The sequence below is a fragment of the Lipotes vexillifer genome, unplaced genomic scaffold (assembly GCF_000442215.2).
Source record: "Lipotes vexillifer unplaced genomic scaffold, Lipotes_vexillifer_v1.1 scaffold240, whole genome shotgun sequence".
In the NCBI taxonomy this organism is placed as follows: Eukaryota; Metazoa; Chordata; class Mammalia; order Artiodactyla; family Lipotidae; genus Lipotes; species Lipotes vexillifer.
Genome location: NW_006797481.1, coordinates 7,613,499 through 7,634,182, shown reverse-complemented (window position 1 = coordinate 7,634,182; position 20,684 = coordinate 7,613,499). Strand labels below are relative to the sequence as shown.

General features: G+C 49.6%; 2 protein-coding genes across 2 annotated transcripts in view; one reads left to right on the top strand and one right to left on the bottom strand.

Annotated features, from left to right (window-relative positions):
• HABP2 (hyaluronan binding protein 2) overlaps positions 1-14,061 on the top strand; it is a 37,446-nt gene extending 23,385 nt beyond the window's left edge. Inside the window, exons 4-13 of the mRNA XM_007469622.1 lie at positions 940-1,047; positions 2,509-2,625; positions 3,379-3,498; positions 3,995-4,166; positions 5,389-5,486; positions 6,902-7,142; positions 7,549-7,691; positions 8,661-8,795; positions 10,399-10,544; positions 12,708-14,061. Coding sequence (XP_007469684.1) covers positions 940-1,047; positions 2,509-2,625; positions 3,379-3,498; positions 3,995-4,166; positions 5,389-5,486; positions 6,902-7,142; positions 7,549-7,691; positions 8,661-8,795; positions 10,399-10,544; positions 12,708-12,872 — 1,445 coding nt within the window. The 3' untranslated portion in view covers positions 12,873-14,061. The remainder of the gene's footprint in view (positions 1-939; positions 1,048-2,508; positions 2,626-3,378; positions 3,499-3,994; positions 4,167-5,388; positions 5,487-6,901; positions 7,143-7,548; positions 7,692-8,660; positions 8,796-10,398; positions 10,545-12,707) is intronic.
• A 758-nt stretch (positions 14,062-14,819) lies between these two features.
• Positions 14,820-20,684, bottom strand: part of NRAP (nebulin related anchoring protein) — a 71,044-nt gene continuing 65,179 nt past the window's right edge. Inside the window, 4 exon segments of the mRNA XM_007469623.1 lie at positions 14,820-14,924; positions 15,472-15,603; positions 16,367-16,678; positions 17,978-18,085. Of these exon segments, the coding sequence (XP_007469685.1) occupies positions 14,820-14,924; positions 15,472-15,603; positions 16,367-16,678; positions 17,978-18,085 (657 nt within the window).

Here is a 20,684-nt window from a genome sequence, read left to right as displayed (position 1 = left end):
GTGTGTGTGCGTGCGTGCACGCGCGCTCACAAGTGTGCTTCGGCCACGTTTGTTTTTGTTTTTGTGGCTTCTTGAGACAGAAAGGAAAATGAGAAGCTGGGCCTAAGCAAAGCCATGTGAGTAAATCAGTAGAAATAATGGAAAGCACTTAGCAGCTGGAATAAAAGCTGTGTAACTGCGAAGTGGCCTGGAAGGCAGGGCCAAGATACAGGGCATCAGGGGAACATCAGAAGGGACCATCAAAACAAGAGCCAGGCCCAGGGATCCTAGTTCCTGAACCAAAGAACAATGTGTGTGAACAGAAGGATAAAGAATTCCCCAAGGGAAGATCCATTCAGACAACCATGAAAAGCCAAAGGCACAGATGAAATATGACAAAATCTAACTGAACAAGTAGTTGAAGAAAGATGAAGGCCACTGGGTCATTTCCTCCTCGCCGTCAATTCTTCTGTCCCCCTCTTGCCTTTGGTCTTCTTTCCTGATGTTCAGAAAGCTTGTGTTTCATTAGGGGTGGGATTTCTTTCCCCACTCCTGACCTCCACCCCTGGGCACTGGGAGTAGGAGAGGTCTTCAGGCTTGTGAAATGCCTTCGGCATCAGAGACAGACCTCGTGGCACTCCCAGCGAGCCTGGGAGGAGAGAGACACTGATGACGGGAAAGGGGAGTTACTCAACGAGAAAGGCCCCATCCAAAGCCAGGCTGAGGGAGACAGTCACGATTCCTTCTTGCCTTTCCTCTTACTAACCTGAATCCCTCCCTCTGGTCTTGTGATGGCAGTTTTCCTGGCTCTTTAAGGTCAATGCATGTTTCCCCCTTTCCCCAATCACTGGCTAGGCAGTTCCTCTCTCATTTGGGGCAGGAGATGGAAATTCAATGAGCAGGCAGGGGGCTTCTTGCCTGCTGTTCATTGCAACATTGACTTCCACCCATGTGTTTTAGATCCATGCCTGTCCAACCCCTGTGCACATGGTGGCGACTGCCTCATCAGCGGGGCCACATTCACCTGCAGCTGTTCAGCCCCGTTCTCTGGAAACAGGTGTCAGAATGGTGAGTGGACCTTCACTGGATCCAATCTTCCCTCCATGTTGAACAAGAGGCAGTTTCTCCTCCAATTCTAGGAGGTAAAGAAGGGTTCAGTAATCCCGTGAAAATGCTGACAATCACACATATTATGTTGTGCATAATAGATTCCTCAGCATGGTCACAGGCAGCATCTGACTGAGTCCTCACCCTTACATGTTAGATAGGACTAGTATGTCCATTCCACAGATGAGAACATTGAGGGTAAGAGGAGATAATAGCTGGGTTCTGACCAAGATGTGTTCTAAACTCAGGACTTGTTGTTGTTGTTTAGAGTGTTTAGACCAACTTCAACAGAGAAATGTTGTTCTCATATACAAGAGCAGGAAGGCTCTCAGGGCACATAAGGCTCAACCTTGTTAGAGAAAGGGAGCCCAGAGTGTACAGGGGACTTGCTCATGGTCACACAGCTAATTAAGAGAAGAGCGGAAATTAGAGACCTGGTGCCTGACTCCCAGCCCCATGCTCTGTCTTCCTGCCATCCACACTCGTGGAGACTCGGGTAAAAGGTGTGTCCACTTTCAGTGACCTCTTGTGGGCATAACATGAGGCTATGTAATAAGGTATTGGGAATAGAATTCTTACAGGCTAATTGCACCCCTAGAGAGAACCTGGATTCTGTCACATATAGCAACCATCTAAGTGGGGTGGGGGAGGAAGTGAGGGTTTTATGGTTGACTTGTTTTCTCTGTGCCCTCTTCAGTTATTCCTACCATTTTCAATCCTACAAAGTCTTTCAGTAAATTTTTCAGGATGGTTTGGGGATATCAGGCACAAACATAGTTACTGGGTTTATCCCTCAACTTCTTGGAAGAATGACAAAATTGTAAATGGAATATAAAATCAGCTATACAATGGAGAAACTCAAATTGCAGCTCTACGTTTTTGAAGGTGTCAAAATTATCAAGGTGTTTATAAAAATAGGATAATAGGGCTTCCCTGGTGGCGCAGTGGTTGAGAGTCCGCCTGCCGATGCGGGGGACGCGGGTTCGTGCCCCGGTCCGGGAGGATCCCGCGTGCCGCGGAGCGGCTGGGCGCGTGAGCCATGGTGGCTGGGCCTGCGCGTCCTGAGCCTGTGCTCCACAACGGGAGAGGCCACAACAGTGAGAGGCCCGCGTACCGCAAAAAAAAAAAAAAAAAAGGCTTAAAAATAGCATAATAAAGACTACGAGCCCTAGACACTCATAAGGAGCTGGGAAGCAATCATCCATGACCCAAGGATAAGACAGAAACCTTGTCTAGGTGGGCAGCATGATGTTTCAGAACCATGGACAGGGGGCACATGCTCTATCAGTCACCAACACCACCTCTCCCCACGCCCCCGCACTCCCCTCCCAAACATTGTACTGTACAAGTATGTCTCAAAGTAAAATGTGCCCCAAATAATGTCCTGTACTTTGTCCCTACTTCTCTATTGATCTCCTACAGTGCAAGACAAATGCAAGAACAACCCATGTGGCCGAGGAGACTGTCTCATTACTCAGAGTTCTCCTTACTACCGCTGTGCCTGTAAACACCCTTACAGGGGTGAAGACTGCTCCACAGGTAAGTGCTGGAGGCCTCTTCTATGCTAAGCTCTCTCTACCGTGGCTTGTGCCTGGGATGTCAATATCCTCCTGTGTGGAAGTCCAGATACATCCAATGTTTTGGTGGCATCCAAGATGGCCCTTTTAACTAGGACTTTTTAAGATTCATTATCCCTGGAAAGTCCAGTGAGAATTGACTTGTCTGTGTCTCTTCCCAACAAAAAAAAATCATCTTGAAACTCATTTCATCTAGGAAGTAAGCCCTGGTCTTTTCCTAGAATGGGCCATGTATATTTATTCACTGCTATGAGTCAGGCATTGTCCCAGGAGATTTACATTCTCTCTCACATTGTCCCCAAAACACTACAAGAAACAGTTTTACAGGTGAAGAAATTGAAGTTCAGAGAGGTTAGCTAACTTGCTTATGGTCACTCAGCTGTCAAGAGGCAGAGCTAAGTTTCAGCCTAGCTCAGACTGGCCCCCAAATTCCTGCTCAGTCTATGCATCTTGTTTTTCCTTACTGAGCGACCCATCTACTTATATGCTCTTTTTTGCTGGCCTCCATCATATTGCTTCATCCATGTTTGCTTATGTTCTCAAGGTTTGTGTGTGTGTTTTCTTGCATGTCAGTGGGTCTCTCTTTCCCCTTTGGTGACCCATTTTTGTGAAAGGATGGACACCAGAAAAGTGCCACCAATATCTCCTCATCAGCTCAGATGTAGCTGCAACTCCTTCTAAAGAGCCTTCCTGGACCCACTTCCTGTGTTCACAGCGGTTCCTGCATGCAGGCCAAATCCCTGCCAAAATGGCGGCACCTGCTCCCGGCATAGGCGGAGATCCAAGTTCACCTGTACCTGTCCTGACCAGTTCAAGGGGAAACTCTGTGAAATAGGTATGGGTCTATACCACCACTTCATCAGAAACTCGGGGACACATGTGAGGCCTCTGGAATCCTTTATCTGTTTGCATTTTGTTGCCAGAACAGGGTTCAAGTCAATTCCCAAGCTCTGCTATTGCCTCGAACTTCCAACCTAAGGGCGTAGGGTATGTCTGGCTCCACATAGAGGAAATAATAAACTGGGATATAGTGCAGGCAAGTCAAACACTCCTGGGTATCCTTGGGCCTCAACCTACCTACCACTGGTTCTTGTTTGAGCCAAAATTAAAGAACTCAGCTCTCACCCCCACCCCCATGATATTCCTTGTTTTTAAGCTGGGTTGAATGTGGAGCGTTCAAACCACCTTATTTCTGGGAACTCGTAGTGAAACCTCAGGGTGATCAGTATTCAGGCCCAATCCTCTCACCACCTGATATACCTGCCAAGTCCTTTCCAGGCATGGCACACCAGCTGGTCTCAGTTCTCACATTCCCAACTGCTCTCTCCAAGGTTCCGATGACTGCTATGTTGGTGAAGGCTACTCTTACCGCGGGAAAGTGAGTAAGACAGTCAACCAGCACTCATGCCTTTACTGGAACTCCCACCTCCTCTTGAAGGAGAATTACAACATGTTTATGGAGGATGCTGAGGCCCATGGGATTGGGGAGCACAACTTCTGCAGGTAAAGCTTACCATCCTCCCTGTGCTCCATCTTGGCCACTTGTCAGTGGAAGGATTTGTTTGTCCCTCCCCCCTGCTCCTAGTTTTCCTGGGCCAGCTTTGAAATTTTGGAACGGAACACTGAAACTCATCAGTTTTCTTTCGAGGAAGATTTTCCAACTCAGGATAGGTTAGGTTATGCTGCTGTAATGAACAACCCCCAAATCCCAGTGGCTTGAATACATCAATGTTAATTTCCCATTAATGCTACGTGTGTCATGTAGGTTGGGTGTGGAGGTAGGGGGTATTCTTAGCTTCGCTTAGTTGCTCAAATACACAGGAAGGGCAAGGAGAGACTGGAACATGGAGCGTGAGATTTTTACTACCTTAGCCTAGAAGTGACACATCATCTTAGCACACATATTTCATTGGCCAGAAGTAGTCATATCGTCCCACATAACTTCAAGGGATAAATGGAACTTCAAAGGGATAAATGGAAAATGGAATGTTTGGTTAGCATGACGGTCTCTGACACAAGGACGTGCAGGTTTTCACAAATAAGAATAATGCCATTTCTATCCCTGGTGATGACTAGGTACCTTCTTCCCCGTCTTCCTGACCATCCTGTTGGCTTTTCCTCCCACAGCTCATTGTCTAACCAAGGCCAAGGACATGCAGGGTCTACATATAGAAACAGAGAGTTTTTGTATGGCTTTAAACTGGTTCCATTAAGCAAGAGGGTTTCCCTAGCGCAAGACACAAGTTTCCTTCTACTTTCACTTACCTTGAGCTGCTCCCTCCATGGGACTGTCTTCAGGGTGACCCCCAGCAGCCACTCTCAGAGAATTCCCATGCAAAGAATTTGAAGGTTCGGGAAGAGGAGCCCTACTCTCACCATGTTTCTGTAGTTATTTCACTTTCCTGACGAAGAACAATCTTCAACATGGATATCATTTATTTTCCTATGAACAATGTAATATGTCCCGTGGATCTGGCACCAAGCTCGTGAACTACGTCCTGGTTATTGAGATTCTCCTCTGGAAATTAAGATTTGGCCCCAAAACTATAACCACCCTTATATGTCAAGGTTTGCTAACCTGTTGGAGGAATGGAATGCAATGTGGTCCCAGGGGGATGCAAGAGCTTGGTGCTCTCTTACTGAAAGGACTTCTAATGAAGTCCAGCGAGTTCACCAAGCCTTGACTCCGGCTTACTTTGTTTTTGTTTTGTTTTTTTTATTTTAGAAACCCAGATGGAGACAAAAAGCCCTGGTGTTTCTTTAAAGTAAACAATGCAAAGGTGAAATGGGAGTACTGTGATGTCCCCGCCTGCTCAGCCCTAGGTAAGTCTGTGGCTGTCTGGAGGCCCGGGTAGTGGGGAGGTTGCAGAGCCATAGACAGATGTTCCTGGAACTCCTTCTCTGTCTTACCCCTGTCCTTCCACAACACCTGCTTTACCATTTGCCATCCCAGTGGCAACCCAACTGCCCAATCCTCTGCTGCCCTCTCGGGAGGTCGAGCAGACTTGGATACCTTTGTAAACTCAGGCTTCCTGACTCCCAGTCAGTGCACTCAGCAAATATTGATCGATTGCTCGCTGGATGTCAGGCGCTGTGCCAGGCCTTCAGTGTACAGTGGTGATCAAACAGTGGCTGGGTCTCCACAGCCTCTCAGGATACAGCATGGATTGAATTCCAGCCTCACAGTCTTCCTGCCTCGCTGCCTTAGCCCACCTCTCTACCCACGTCTGAAGCAATGCACCCTCCCTCTGCTCAATGGAATTACTTCCCTGGACAGTTTCATTTCTGTGCCTTTGCTCTTATGGTCACCTCTGTCTGTAATACTCTGTCCCCTACCCGCTCTTGTTCATATCCAACCATTCTTTGAGAATCAACCCAAGTAACCACTCCTCCAGGAAGTCCTCCAAGATTTACCAAGTGAAATATTCTCTCTCCCTTCTTACAAACTGCATGGAATAGATTGGGCACCATCCATGCAACACTTGTTGCTCTCCCCTTTGCATGACAGTTATGTGTGCAAATGTCTTCTCTCCCTCGCTCTATTTCATCTGAATATCCTCCCCTAGGCACCAAAAAATCCTCCAAAATATATGTGTGCATTAACAAATAGTTAAATACATACCCAGAGATGGATTTATATATTTATACACACATTTTTTTATTGAAGTATATTTGCTGTACAATATTATGTAAGTTATAGGTGTACACTACAGTGATTCACAATTTTTAAAGGTTGTACTACATTTATAGTTATAAAATATTGGCTATATTCCCCCATTGTACAATATATCCTTGTAGCTTATTTTATACCTAATAGTTCATACCTCTTAATCCCTACCCCTGTCTTGCCCTTCCCTCCTTCTGTCTCCCCACTGCTAACCACCAGTTTGTTCTCTATATCTGTGAGTCTGCTTCTTTTTTTCGTCATATTCACTAATCTGTTGTATTTTTTAGATTCCACGTATAAGTGATAAACATTTTTTATGTGTCTGTCTACGTGTCAGAATAAGAAGGAAAAAGCAACATCTTCATCATTAATTCTATAGACTCGCTTTGTATTAATCAATGTATTCAACAAATGCTAACTGCACACGTGCCTATCCTATATGCACCAGTATAGTCTCTTAGCTCTGGACACTAGTTAAGCTTCTGGATGCAGAGCCATGCCTCTGACAAGGTCCTTCTGAGGATCTGGAGGGAGGGTGAGAAGTGTGATTTATTTTTCTTGTGCTTCACAGATGTTGCCAACACAGAGCCCCTGACCAAACTACCCGAGTTTGCCTCATGTGGGAGGACTGAGATAGCAGACAGGAAGGTCAAGAGGATCTACGGCGGCTTTAAGAGCACAGCGGGCAAGCACCCATGGCAGGCGTCCCTGCAGACCTCGTTGCGACTGACCATCTCCATGCCCCAGGGCCATTTCTGTGGGGGGACGTTGATCCACCCCTGCTGGGTGCTGACTGCCGCCCACTGCACCGAGTAGGTGCCTGCTGGGAGCAGAGGTTAGGGTGGCTGCAGTCTCCAGGGGTGTTCTTCTCTCCCCATCTGAGCAGCATCTTGGCAACTCTGGCAGGACCTGGGGGTCGGATCTTGCTCCAAGGGCAAAAGGATGTTTCCTTACAACCAGATAGAAGAGAGCTCCCATGCGTAGAATGCTCACCACGTGCATTACATGTGTTATGACATGCAAGCCTCAAAACTAGCTACTTAAAGACGAGCAGGAGAGTTCTTTAGCAAGACCATGATTACAGATGGGGATGCTGAGGCGCGAGAAGGTCAGGTCATCTGTCAGAGGTCACACAGCTGACCAGGAGCAGAGCCAGGGTGTGGCTCCAGGCTCTCAAATTCCAGGGCTGGTTCCTGATCATCTTACTTTCCCTTGTAGCTTAAAAGCCAAATATCTAAAAGTGGTGCTAGGGGACCAGGACCTGAAGAAGACAGAATTCCACGAGCAGAGCTTTGGGGTGGAGAAGATATTCAAGTACAGCCACTATGACGAAAGAGACGACATTCCCTACAATGACATTGGCAAGTCTCTTCTATCGTGGCTCTCCCATGGGTCTTGTCCTGGGTGGGTTTCTCTACTGATGGAAAGCTGAGGTTTGGTTCTAGAAGGTGCTCTTGCCTTCTTGGTCCCTCATAGACCCTGTAAGGTAGAGCATTTATTCCACAGTTTTTTAGTTCTTAAAGGTCTGTGTTAGTGTTGCAGATAAATGTGCACAAGTTCTTAAATTGAGGGGAAGAGAAGCTAGGAACGTTGCGTTGTGGAGAGAGTTCAGCCTTGAATTAACAGCTGGCTCACCTCTCTAAGCTTCAATTCCCTCTTCTGTAAAACGGGCACACTGATGTACAGTCTCCACTTCCTATGTGCTAAGTGACGTGATGTTCATGTATCCCCATGCACACCTGGCACCTGGTAGGCAATGATGTACTTGATCTGCCCGCTGCTTAGTTCTGTCCCCTGTTTCTCCATTCACAGACCTCTCACTCTTTCTGCTTCCTCAATATCGTTTTTTCCCCCTTAAAGCCTGTTTTTAAAAAAAAGGATTAGAAGTAATTTAAAACTCAGCCTGAAGTGTTATTACTCCTCCAAATTGAAAGTTGAAAGAATGAAATGACCAAGGGAGAGTTCTTTTAGGTATTGGGAATGGGGCTTTGCTAGGTCCACCTTCCAATCAAGTTGAAGCTGATGCTTTTTTGTTTGTTTGTTTGTTTTTTGGGTTTTTTTGTTTTTGTTTTTGTTTTGCGGTACGCGGGCCTCTCACTGTTGTGACCTCTCCCGTTGCGGAGCACAGGCTCCGGACACGCAGGCTCAGCGGCCGTGGCTCACGGGCCCAGCCGCTCCGCGGCATGTGTGATCTTCCCGGACCGGGGCACGAACCCGTGTCCCCTGCATCGGCAGGCGAACTCTCAACCACTGCGCCACCAGGGAAGCCCGAAGCTGATGCTTCTTTGACAGAGAGGATATCACTGCCCATTTCCCCTTTCTCTACCTAGCTTTGCTCAAGCTAAAGCCAGTGGATGGTCACTGTGCTCTGGAATCCAAATATGTGAAAACTGTATGTTTGCCTGATGGTCCCTTTCCCCCTGGGACTGAGTGTCACATCTCCGGCTGGGGTGTTACAGAAACAGGTGAGTCTGGCCATGCATTCTCCTGAGGCCCAGGTGAGTTACATCCACCAGACAAGAAAGGGTTACACTCAACTGCCCTCCTGAACTAGATATCAGTGTTATATTCAAAATGTATAAACAAAAGAAAGAGATTGCCCCATCTCTCAAGCTCCAGTTAAATCTCATCACCTTCAAGGAGTCTTCTCTGACCTCCATATCTGTCCTTGGCCCCAACCCGTAGATCTTTGACTTTCACCAAGCATTGATCCTGTATCCATGGAGAACTTTTTCCTTTCCTAGGTACATTGGAAAGAGGATAAATTAGAAAGAAGATGGATTTTGGAGTCAGACAGACTTGTATTAGGTTCTTGGCTTTGTCACTTGACTTGGACAGCTGAGTTTCAGTTTCCCAATAACATCCTAGGTTTGGAATCCTGATAACAAGAGATGATAGAATTCTCCAGAGATATTCATTAAGGCAGCCCCCGGAGGGCAGGGGTCAGGTTTCATTCACCTTTTTTTTTTTTTTTTTTTTTCTGTGGTACGCGGGCCTCTCACTGTTGTGGCCTCTCCCGTTGCGGAGCACAGGCTCCAGACGCGCAGGCTCAGCGGCCATGGCTCACGGGCCCAGCCGCTCCGCGGCACGTGGGATCTTCCCAGACCGGGGCACGAACCCGTGTCCCCTGCATCGGCAGGCGGACTCTCAACCACTGCGCCACCAGGGAAGCCCTTCATTCACCTTTGACTCTACTACGGTGCTTTGGTCAAGGCTCTCTACATAGTAGCGTTCTATAAATTTTTGTTAAATCAAGCTATTGATTTATCTCTAGGATTTGGTCTGATCTTAAAAAGTAACCAAAGGGCTACTTTTCTTATAGTACTGACAAGGTTACATCCTCTCACATATGAAATTCAGAAGTGTATATCAAGTCTCTCTCAAATACTCAAAATAGATTTCTCTTCCCCCCAGATCTTGTTCTTAATAATGGAAAGCAAGAATCACTTTAAATAGGCACATATTCATGAAGAAAGTGAAATGTAATATACACATTTGTCAGAAGGCTTCTGGGAAAGAAGATTTCTGATGGATAATTAGATTTAGGGTTATAACCAGGAAAGCTTTTTGTAGCTGACTTCACTGGAGTCCATGTAGACCTTTCAGCATCATCGTGCTGACAAGAGCACATTGAGAAGAACAGAGGTTCTTTAGGCAAGGAAACGTCTGCTCTGGGAAGCAGGTACTCTAGGTGATCAACCAGGGCACTTCATGCGTCATGAAGTCTCTACTACGTGCAGCCCTCTGTCAGGCATGGGAAATTAAAAATAGGTTTAAGACACCACCCCTGCTTGCCCAACCTCACCGTCTAGCTGGGGAGACAGAGGAGGGCATAAATGATTCTGCTGCATGGGATAAGCACAGGATTGAAGGTCTGTAGAACCATCGTGAAGGCTGACAGCAAAGAGTCCCCAGCCCTGAAAGATGAGGCTGCTCTGCCCATCTCCTGTAAAAACGCTTCCTGCCGAGCTCAGGTCTGGTGGCCCTCTTCTGACTGCTGCTGGCTTCTGGTGGGGCAGGTTCCAGCCTGATCTCTACAGTGGCAAACCTCCTTTCTCTGCCCCTCAGGAGACGGGTCCCACCAGCTCCTGGACGCCAAAGTCAAGCTCATCAGCAACACTGTGTGCAACTCCCGCCAACTATATGACCACATGATCGATGACAGTATGATTTGTGCAGGAAACCTCCAAAAGCCTGGGCAAGACTCCTGCCAGGTCAGAGACTCCAAATGGTACTTGGAGAAGGAGGGGCTGACAGGACCTTACACCAGGCACAGAGGGCCCTTAGAACCCTGGGCTGGGAGGTGGGTTTAGAGACCCACCTGCCATTAAGCTAAAGGGGACACGTCTGTCCTCTGGCAAATCTGAATCCACATCAAACCAGGACGACTCAGCATAATAACCATAGCAGTCACTTTGCCCACATTGTCCAACTTAATTCTCACAACCATCTGGTGAAGGGGATGTCATTATCACCGTTGTACAGATGCTTAGAGAAATCATCTTGGCCTATAGCACCCGGGTGGCACGTGGCGGAGCAGGAATTTGCTCCACTGTGTTTAAATGGCCTCAGCACTGGGCAGCTTGTCTGCAAATCCCAATAAGCAGGGAACAGTCCCAAAGACCAGTGTTTGGAAGAAGAGAGATGAGACGCCAGAGAATTCACAATAATCTTGACTAACCATTAGGGTTTAAATATGTGTGTGTGTGTGTGTGTGTGTGTGAAGGGGGAGGGTGATTTAACCCTAATAAACTAATTGGCTGAGTGGCTTCTCTGTGGCCAGAGCCAATTTAGAACCTGCCTGACACCTGCCCCCATATAGGACTTTGGGGGACCAGCATGGGCACATTCAAATTTGAGCTCCTTCCTACAAAGGGACCCAACAATGATCTCCCAGCCTTGAGCCCCTTTGGAGATGGGAAATCACGGTCACTCTCCCCAGGGTTTGTGGCTGTACTGTGACCCTCTGCCCCTTCCCAAGGAGACACAGATATCCACCTACTCAAAGGAGGTGTGTGGGCAGATGGGATTGATTTTCCCTAAGTCCCTAGAAGACGAATAAGAAAACAGATTGTTCAATTCCCTAGGTATTTCAAGGGCTTCCCTTGTAGGCTTTAAAAGCAGATGGTCATGGGTTTGAAACCTGCTTCTATCCTTTACTTTGTGACCTTTATCAATCACTGAATGGCTTAGTCAGCTCGGGCCTATATAACCAATTACCTTAGACTTGGTGGCTGGCTTAAACAACAGACATTTATTTCTCACAGTCCTGGAGGCTGGAAGTCTGAAATCAGGTGCCGGCATGGGCGGGTTCTGGTGAGGACCCTCTTCCAGGTTGCAGACTGCCAACTTCTCATTGTGTCCTCACATGGTGGAGAGAGAAAGCTAGTTCTCTAGGGTCTCCACTATAATGGCACTAATACCATGCATGAAGCCTCCACCCTCATGACCTAATCACTTCCCCAAAGCCCCACCTCCTAATAACATCCCAGTGAGGATTAGGCTTCAGCATATGAATTTGGGGGCAGGGGGACATAAACATTCAACCCACTGCACCGAAATAATTCTCCAACCTCACGTGTCTAATCTATAAAACGAAAAGAGTGTATCCATAAAATCAGCAGATTGTGGCTAAGATTGAAAGAGACAATTCATTAAAAATCCTACCAGTCGTGGTGCATAAGCAGCAGAGTGTGTGTGTGTGTGTGTGTGTGTGTGTGTGTGTGTGTGTGTGTGTGTAACTGGGGGTTTAATATGAACCAGGCACTGTTCTATGTGTTTTACAAACATTAGTCCTCACAAGACCCTCAGGGTGGGGCAGGGGTTCTGTTACTATCCACGGTTCACAGTGTGAGAAACCGAGGCCCCGTTGGCCAGCAGGTGGTAAGCCTGGTTTGGAGCCCAGCAGATCTAACTCCATGGACCATGTTAAATATCAAGGCCATGCTGCCTCTGAGCCCCATCCTCCTTGCCATGTGTGTGTCCTTGTGGGCCCTGGAAGGGATCTATCCAAACAGGGCACCTATCAGCCTCCGCCAGATCCCTGCCGGAATGAGACGTTGAGGGCCCCTTGTAATACCTGTATCACTAAGAGTCACGGCGGGTCAGGAAGTAGGGCTGGGCCTGGCACTGGGCCCCGGCCCCATGGCTTCTCTGACTCAGGAAGCCCTCACTGACTCAGGACGTAGGTTGGTATTTGTTTCTCTCCCTTCAGAGCACTGCGTCACATGAGGCATTGGAAGAGCCTTGTTGCTACTTTCCCCAGGGCCGGCCAGTAGTCTCCCCCCTCCCCCGCCTGGCATCCCCTCACGGAGGGTGGGGCTGTCTCTGAATGTATTCCTATCCACAGAGCTGACTCCTGAGTCCTTTTCCTGTAGGGTGACTCTGGAGGCCCTCTGACCTGTGAGAAGGATGGTACCTACTACGTCTATGGGATCGTGAGCTGGGGCCTGGAGTGTGGGAAGAAGCCAGGAGTCTACACCCAAGTGACCAAATTCCTGACTTGGATCAAAGCCACCATGGAAAGGGAGGCTAGCTTTTGAGGTGTCTTCCAAAGCTCACAGCCCATCCTCCTTAACACCCAGCCAAGGCGAGACCTCACAGGCAGCCGTGGACAGCCCCTGACGCCTCCGAGTGTCCAGGCTCTAAGCAGAGACCACTGCTGCCCAGCCTGGGGTGCCCTGGACCAGCATGGCCGCCACTTCCTCAGTCTCCCTCCTGGGAAACCCAGATATGAGAGAATCAACCTGCAGTATATGATGTTTGCTTCCCTTCCAACAATTGTAGCTTCTAGAAAATCAGTGTTCATCGACTGCCTTCACCTCGGACATTTGCAAATGTGAGATTTCAGACGGCTTGGCGTCAGTGGGGGTCACCTTTACATCTTTATTCCTCATCCCAGATACTCAAGGCACGCAACAGGGCCACCCACTTCTAGGTATCTGACAGAGGACCAAAATACAACATTCTCCACCCACTTTCAGAGAGTTGTTATTTTAATAAAGCAGGATCGGAGCATGGGCTGGGGTGCTGTTTTCACAGTTGGCCCCAACTGAAGCCACGTATGTCCCTGGCGTGCAAACTTCCTCTCCAGCTTCTCTCCCAACAATCCCAGGTGGACGCCGCCCACTCACAACGGCAGGGCCTTCCTCTTTTTGACGTGAAGAATCTCGGTGGCATCTGGGTTCACATCCCCCCTCTGATCATCTCCGGTCTCTACAGCCTCCTGCCCCCCCTGCAGAAATCAAACACATCTCCCTGAGTTGAGACGAACCTCCTGTCCTGCTCCCACAGGACAAGCTGTCTAAAGTGCTCGCCCTTCCCTTCCTTTCTCCCTCCTCCATCCTCCCCAAGAAGAATGATCCTCAAGGCAAGAAAGAGAGAGAAGTAAAGCCAATCTCTCATTTAGACGTGGCATCTTTCTTCCGAACAAAGTAGGGTTCAAAACCCAGACTGTTGTAGCCGGCAAGTCCCTGACCCCTTCCGTGAATGTAACGAGCAAACAGTCAGTACAGCCTGGGCTGCCGCGGCTGCTACTGATGCAGCCCCGGCACGTTTTGTCTCCGAAGAACTAATGGCTGTGACTTCAGAGAAAACCCTGCAGGAAGTTTAACCCGGGTGTCATCCTCCTGGTCACCTCAGACCCATGAAATTAGGCGCCTTGCCTGAGCTGCATTTCACACGTCTTTAAAGCCAGCTGACCTTTGGCCAAAAATAAAGTTTGAAAAGAAACAATGAGTTTGCCTTTCCCCCATGGCCTTGCAAGCCAGCCCGCTACTCACGTAAGCTCTCCGGAGACCCAGGCCCCTCGTGTTGGCCAGCTCTGCAGCCCGCCGAGCCATTTCCACTTTGTAGGAGCCAGGAGGTGTCCAGCCAATACCTCTGGTCAGGTTCAAGTCTGATTTGTACTTAACCTTGGGGGAAGGAGGGAGGCAAGAGGAATAGGTCAGCAGGCTTTGGGGGGAGGCTTAAAAAGCCTGCCCTGGAGGATATGCTGTCAGTGAAGCCCCGTCAAGGGAGCCAATTCAGCTTGAGCAGGAGCTCCCTGGCATCGAGGACCCTGCGTGCTGGGAGCTGGGCCAGCATAACACTGTCCTCTGCATCTTTCCATTCAAGTGATGGGGCTGTAACGGGGGTGGAGGGTCAGAGACCTGGTTCAAGTCCGAGCTCCCATGTTGACTTGCTCTGTGGCCTTACGGAAGTCATTTCCTTTTTTTGGGCTTCAGTTGCCCCCCAGAGAAAGGTCACGGTCCAGGCGACTACTAAGATCCCTTGGAGAGAGTACGGCACAGCAATCAAGAGCTTGTGCTCTCACATCAGACCAAATGGGGCTCAGATCCCAGGCCTGCCACTTATTTGCCATGTGATCTTGAGTTTGTCACTTCACCTCTCTAAGTCACAGTTGGCCCCAACTGAAGCCACGTATGTCCCTGGCGTGCAAACTTCCTCTCCAGCTTCTCTCCCAACAATCCCAGGTGGACGCCGCCCACTCACAACGGCAGGGCCTTCCTCTTTTTGACGTGAAGAATCTCGGTGGCATCTGGGTTCACATCCCCCCTCTGATCATCTCCGGTCTCTACAGCCTCCTGCCCCCCCTGCAGAAATCAAACACATCTCCCTGAGTTGAGACGAACCTCCTGTCCTGCTCCCACAGGACAAGCTGTCTAAAGTGCTCGCCCTTCCCTTCCTTTCTCCCTCCTCCATCCTCCCCAAGAAGAATGATCCTCAAGGCAAGAAAGAGAGAGAAGTAAAGCCAATCTCTCATTTAGACGTGGCATCTTTCTTCCGAACAAAGTAGGGTTCAAAACCCAGACTGTTGTAGCCGGCAAGTCCCTGACCCCTTCCGTGAATGTAACGAGCAAACAGTCAGTACAGCCTGGGCTGCCGCGGCTGCTACTGATGCAGCCCCGGCACGTTTTGTCTCCGAAGAACTAATGGCTGTGACTTCAGAGAAAACCCTGCAGGAAGTTTAACCCGGGTGTCATCCTCCTGGTCACCTCAGACCCATGAAATTAGGCGCCTTGCCTGAGCTGCATTTCACACGTCTTTAAAGCCAGCTGACCTTTGGCCAAAAATAAAGTTTGAAAAGAAACAATGAGTTTGCCTTTCCCCCATGGCCTTGCAAGCCAGCCCGCTACTCACGTAAGCTCTCCGGAGACCCAGGCCCCTCGTGTTGGCCAGCTCTGCAGCCCGCCGAGCCATTTCCACTTTGTAGGAGCCAGGAGGTGTCCAGCCAATACCTCTGGTCAGGTTCAAGTCTGATTTGTACTTAACCTTGGGGGAAGGAGGGAGGCAAGAGGAATAGGTCAGCAGGCTTTGGGGGGAGGCTTAAAAAGCCTGCCCTGGAGGATATGCTGTCAGTGAAGCCCCGTCAAGGGAGCCAATTCAGCTTGAGCAGGAGCTCCCTGGCATCGAGGACCCTGCGTGCTGGGAGCTGGGCCAGCATAACACTGTCCTCTGCATCTTTCCATTCAAGTGATGGGGCTGTAACGGGGGTGGAGGGTCAGAGACCTGGTTCAAGTCCGAGCTCCCATGTTGACTTGCTCTGTGGCCTTACGGAAGTCATTTCCTTTTTTTGGGCTTCAGTTGCCCCCCAGAGAAAGGTCACGGTCCAGGCGACTACTAAGATCCCTTGGAGAGAGTACGGCACAGCAATCAAGAGCTTGTGCTCTCACATCAGACCAAATGGGGCTCAGATCCCAGGCCTGCCACTTATTTGCCATGTGATCTTGAGTTTGTCACTTCACCTCTCTAAGCCTCAGGTTCCCCATCTGTAAACTGGGGCAGTGATGGGCTGGTTGTGAAAGCTAAGTTGCACGACGCTCAGAAAGCATTCGGCACAGAGCCTGGCCCACAGGAAGGACTCAGTGCATTGCAATTCTTGTCATTTCTTCTGGCACTACTACTGAGTTAGACCTCCTGGGTTCTATCTCAGCCCAGGTCCTCCCTGAAGGTAACAGGGGACGTGGGATTCTGGCCATCTCTTATGAAGAGGCCCCAGAGGCCGGGCCTCGGCCAGGGAGTGAGGGCAGCCCACATCGCTCTGCAGCTGGTGGGCCTTCTCGGCATGCTTCAGGCCCGGCTGCTCTGGGTCGCAGGTGGGCTAGGGCAGGGGCTGTCTGTAACACACACTGCTGGCCAGCTGCTGGCTCCTCTTGGCTTGGAGGAAGCCAGGCTGGTCTGGGCGGCTGTGGAACTGGGACTGACTCTTAGCGAAGTCCTTCCTGTACTCATTGTCACTCTGGAGTTTGCTGACACGGAGGAAACGCTTCATCCTCGGGTCGTCGTGGATGCTGCAGCACCCAGTCTGCAGGCCCCGGTCCCGCAGGAAGGCCTCTCTGTACCGGAACTGCAGGTCAGGGATGCAGAGGGGGGTCATGGGTGCCCACCTCCCTTCTAGGACCAGTCCTCAGGATCTCAACAGGAGGTTCAACAGTGGGTTAAGGGCACAGCTTTGGATTCAAGTAGACCTGGGATCTGGATCTCCCTCTGTTGCCTACTAGCTGTGTGGCCTTGGGTCAGTTACCGAGTCTCTCTGGTTTCTCGGTTTCCCCACCTGATAAAATGGGAGAATGAACCTCCACCCCATGCGACATTGAGAGGATTCAGTGGGGGCTGAGCTTCATGTCTGGCCCAGGCTCATATGCCCACCGAGTGTTGGCTGCTCGTATTATTGCTGCTGTAATGGTCAATAATCCAACAGCAAAAATGTGTCCACTGTCTCAGTAGCCGCTCATCCTTTGATTCTTTCCAGCTTGCAGGGACCCAGTCCAATGCTCCTCAAACCATCTATAGTGAAGGACAGGATTCATTTTGTTTTGCTTTTTAAAATTTCCAATCTGTCAAAGTCCAATATGCGGTCCTCCTGCCTGGGATTAGTATGTAGTGGTACCACACATAAAAACTGGCCTCTACTCTGCTCAGGCTGAGAAGTCCACCAGTCACAGGCTTGGAGGTTGTAACGTCTAATTGCTAAGAACGTTTCTGAATGCTTGCTCTTGATTTCTGTACTTATCTCACTTTGGACCAGTAACAAGCCACTCATGAATGATGACGTACCTAGTTAATGATATCTTCCTATTCAGTAACGGAAGCTGCTGTGTTTTGTCATGTTCTGTGCATGACACTATGAACCATTTTGGTTTCACCCCTACATCAATCCTAGGAGACCAGTATTAGATGTCTATATCATAGACGGAGATATTTGAGTTCAGAGAATTTAAGCAACTTGCCCAACACCATAGAGCCAATTCCTAAGTGACTGAGCCAGGATTTGAACTCAAGCCAATCTAGGGGGGAACCCAATCTCTTTCTACCCCATCACAGTGCACTTCAGCTAAAATAAAATAGTCCCTCAATTAAAGGTCAACAAATCAATCATACGTAAATTGACTTCTAGGTACTGTCCACATGCGTCAACCTTTAAGAGTGCCTCTCTTAAAACAGAGGGAGTGGGAATACAACCCTCCCCAATTCCAAATTTCTGGCTAAGATGCTAAAAAATAAGGCCAACTTTTTTTTTTCATTTGAAATATTTGTTCAGTTTTGGTTCCCGGTGGTTTGCCTTTCAACAGATCTGGGAAAACCAGAGCAAAACCTATCAGTGAGAGAGAGAGAGAGAGAGGAGGGAGAGAATGTGAGGTCTTACATCACTGGCAATCTCCCTGGATGCCCGGGCGGTCTGGAACGGGATGGCATCCAGCCTGAAGTCATAGCCACCATCCCGGGTCTGTTCCCAAGAGTTTCTGTAGACTTTCTAGTTGGGGAAACAAAGAAATGAGTGAGCGGGGAGTAGCTCCACGTCTGGAATGTTGCTGGTTCTCAGTGGGAGTGGTTCCTAAACACGTACCCTCTGTCTTGCTGGTGCCCAGAATGGCAGAGCCCGTGGTCCCACATCCATCCTGAGGACCTCCCCAGCTCTGGCCACAAAGGGCTTCGGCTCTCAGCCCCCAGCCTGAGCATCAGGCCCTGCTCTGGTGGGTCTTGGGGTCTGTGGGTCTGGCTCATTTGCTACATCCCACTGGTACCAGGTGCCCCTGACCCCCTTCTTTCTGTCTTTGCTTTTACTTTCAGCGTTTCAGGCTTACAGCTTCTAGATGCCAAAACTCAAAAGTTCAAGAACCCTGTTTCCTCCCACATGCCGAAGGTTCTGTTCCTTGGGTCCTGGCACCCACATGTTCACTGGCTCCACTGACTTCCTGGGGGCCCCTGGGCTACCTCTGATGCCACGTCACAGCATCCCTGGTGCCTGCACTGAGCCTTCCCCTGAATTCAATTGATTGTCAGGAACCTGCCCGAGTTCCTGACCCCCGTATTTCACATCTTTTCCTCTTTCATTTTTTCCCTTTTCAAATTGTTCTCACACACCCTCGGGGAGTCTGTAATCACATCCTCTCAGTCCTCAGGTAGACCCACATCACCGATGGAGGCATCAAAATCTCCCGTGCCTTCATGTAGCTAATTTTTTTTTTTTTTTCAAGATAAGGGAATGGCTCCATGAAAGGAGTCATCTGGAGATCCCAGCGGAAGGCTGTTCTTTATTCCGCCACAGAGAAGGGAGACAGCAGGCGAGGCACATCACCAACAGATGACAAAGTGACAGCCCCAGACCGTGTCGGTCTCTCACTCATTCCCAGAGCCAGGGCAGGTGAGGGGGCCCTTAAGAACATTACTTTTGTCACTTGGAAATAGAGGTCAAGGCTGAGGCTCTGTGCTACAGGGGATTCGGGGGATTAAGCCCAGGAACAGTGGCAGAAAATAGCAAAGTGCCCTCATGCCACCCCACAACCGGGTCTGGAGCTAGAGGGGACCACGGAAAGCTTGAGCCAAGCGCGGTGGAGCTAATCGTTCTTCGCGGCGGCTGCTGTTCGCCACCTGCACCTTCATCCCCGCCTCCAGCTCCAACACCACAAACCAGGAGCCAGACGCCTATTCTGTCCAAGCAGCGAGAAGTACAGAACCAGTCATCGCTGGGGTAATCACCTTACTGATAGATCACAATCAGGGCCCAAAGGATTAGATTTCCTGGGTCACCACTGAGTTTAGCCGGCTGGACCAAGAGGTATGAGGAAGGGGAGGGGCATTCAGACAATGACAGACCAACCAGCCCCTCCAGCATCACGCTTCCTGTTCTGATGGTCCCGCAAATGTTAGACTAGCAAATAGAGTCAAAGCCCTTATCATTCCCTGGAAAGGGGTCTGTTGCGGTGCCTTCCTAATAAGCGCCTCCATGCCAGATCTGGGCTAGGAAATGACACCGATCTATCCACAGCATCAAACTCCGAGGTCACCCCACTCTGGTGTTCAATGCATCCCAGCCTCTGAGGCTCTGTAACTGAGGGTCAACTCCAGGGCACAGCCCAAATTGGGGTTCTCCCAGAGGTGCTGGACCCCCGTCTCCTGTCTCCCTGTATACTATTTGCTTGATTGTCATCACTTCCTCCCCGGTTTTTTTTTTTTTTATTCTGTTGAGGTTCTTGCCTTGCCACTGGGAGCCTTTAGACTTCGCAGGCTCTTTGATTTGGAACCCTGGGTGCTCCTCTTCTTTATCACAGTGGGCACAGCTTTGCCCTCATCCTCACACATTAGAGTCATTTGATTCTTTAGTTATTTCGGCTGCCTTACACATCTCAGTGGCTTTCTTTGCCCAGGAAGGTCACCTTCCCTCCACATCATCCTCACAGAGCACTTGATCCAATTGTGCGTATCCTACACGCCCCCAAAGAAGTGCTCTTTCAAAAGAGGTCCATGAGTTCTCCATACCCGCGTGCCCTGGCGGCTAATTTCAGCTCCGGAACTCGGCAGACTGGCATCCGTCATGGGAGGAAAGATGCTTCTGCCACCAGCCTGGGGTGGCTGTCCTCCTTAAGCTGGGCCCCAAATGGATTGGCAGTTTATCCCAGTCTCCAGGGCAATGGGCCTCCAATAGTTCCTCTAATGGGGGCCTTGGCTTCCCACATCCTTGCAGCATTAATGAGATGGATGTTTTGTCCAAGCTCCACTGAGGGGGAGGTCCCGCTTCCCCAGATGGAGGTCAGCCCACCAGAGCTGCTGTTCTAAAATTATCCCTCACACAGCCCTCAAAAGCATCAAATGGTCATAATAACTCATATTTACAAAGCACCATCACATTCACTGTGTGGGATCCCACAGGGCTTTACAAACGCAACAAACTAATACACACGCTAACTAGAAGGCGCCTCTCGCCAGCCCCCTGTTGATCTTCACGGAGCCCCAGGACACAATGGCCGGGCCAGGGCGGGAAGAATGGCCAGACTCTGGGAGGCCCCGCGCTGCCCCAGGCCGACACACTCAGCCTGTGTTATTCTGATCTGACAGCGTCTTTTGATTCTGCC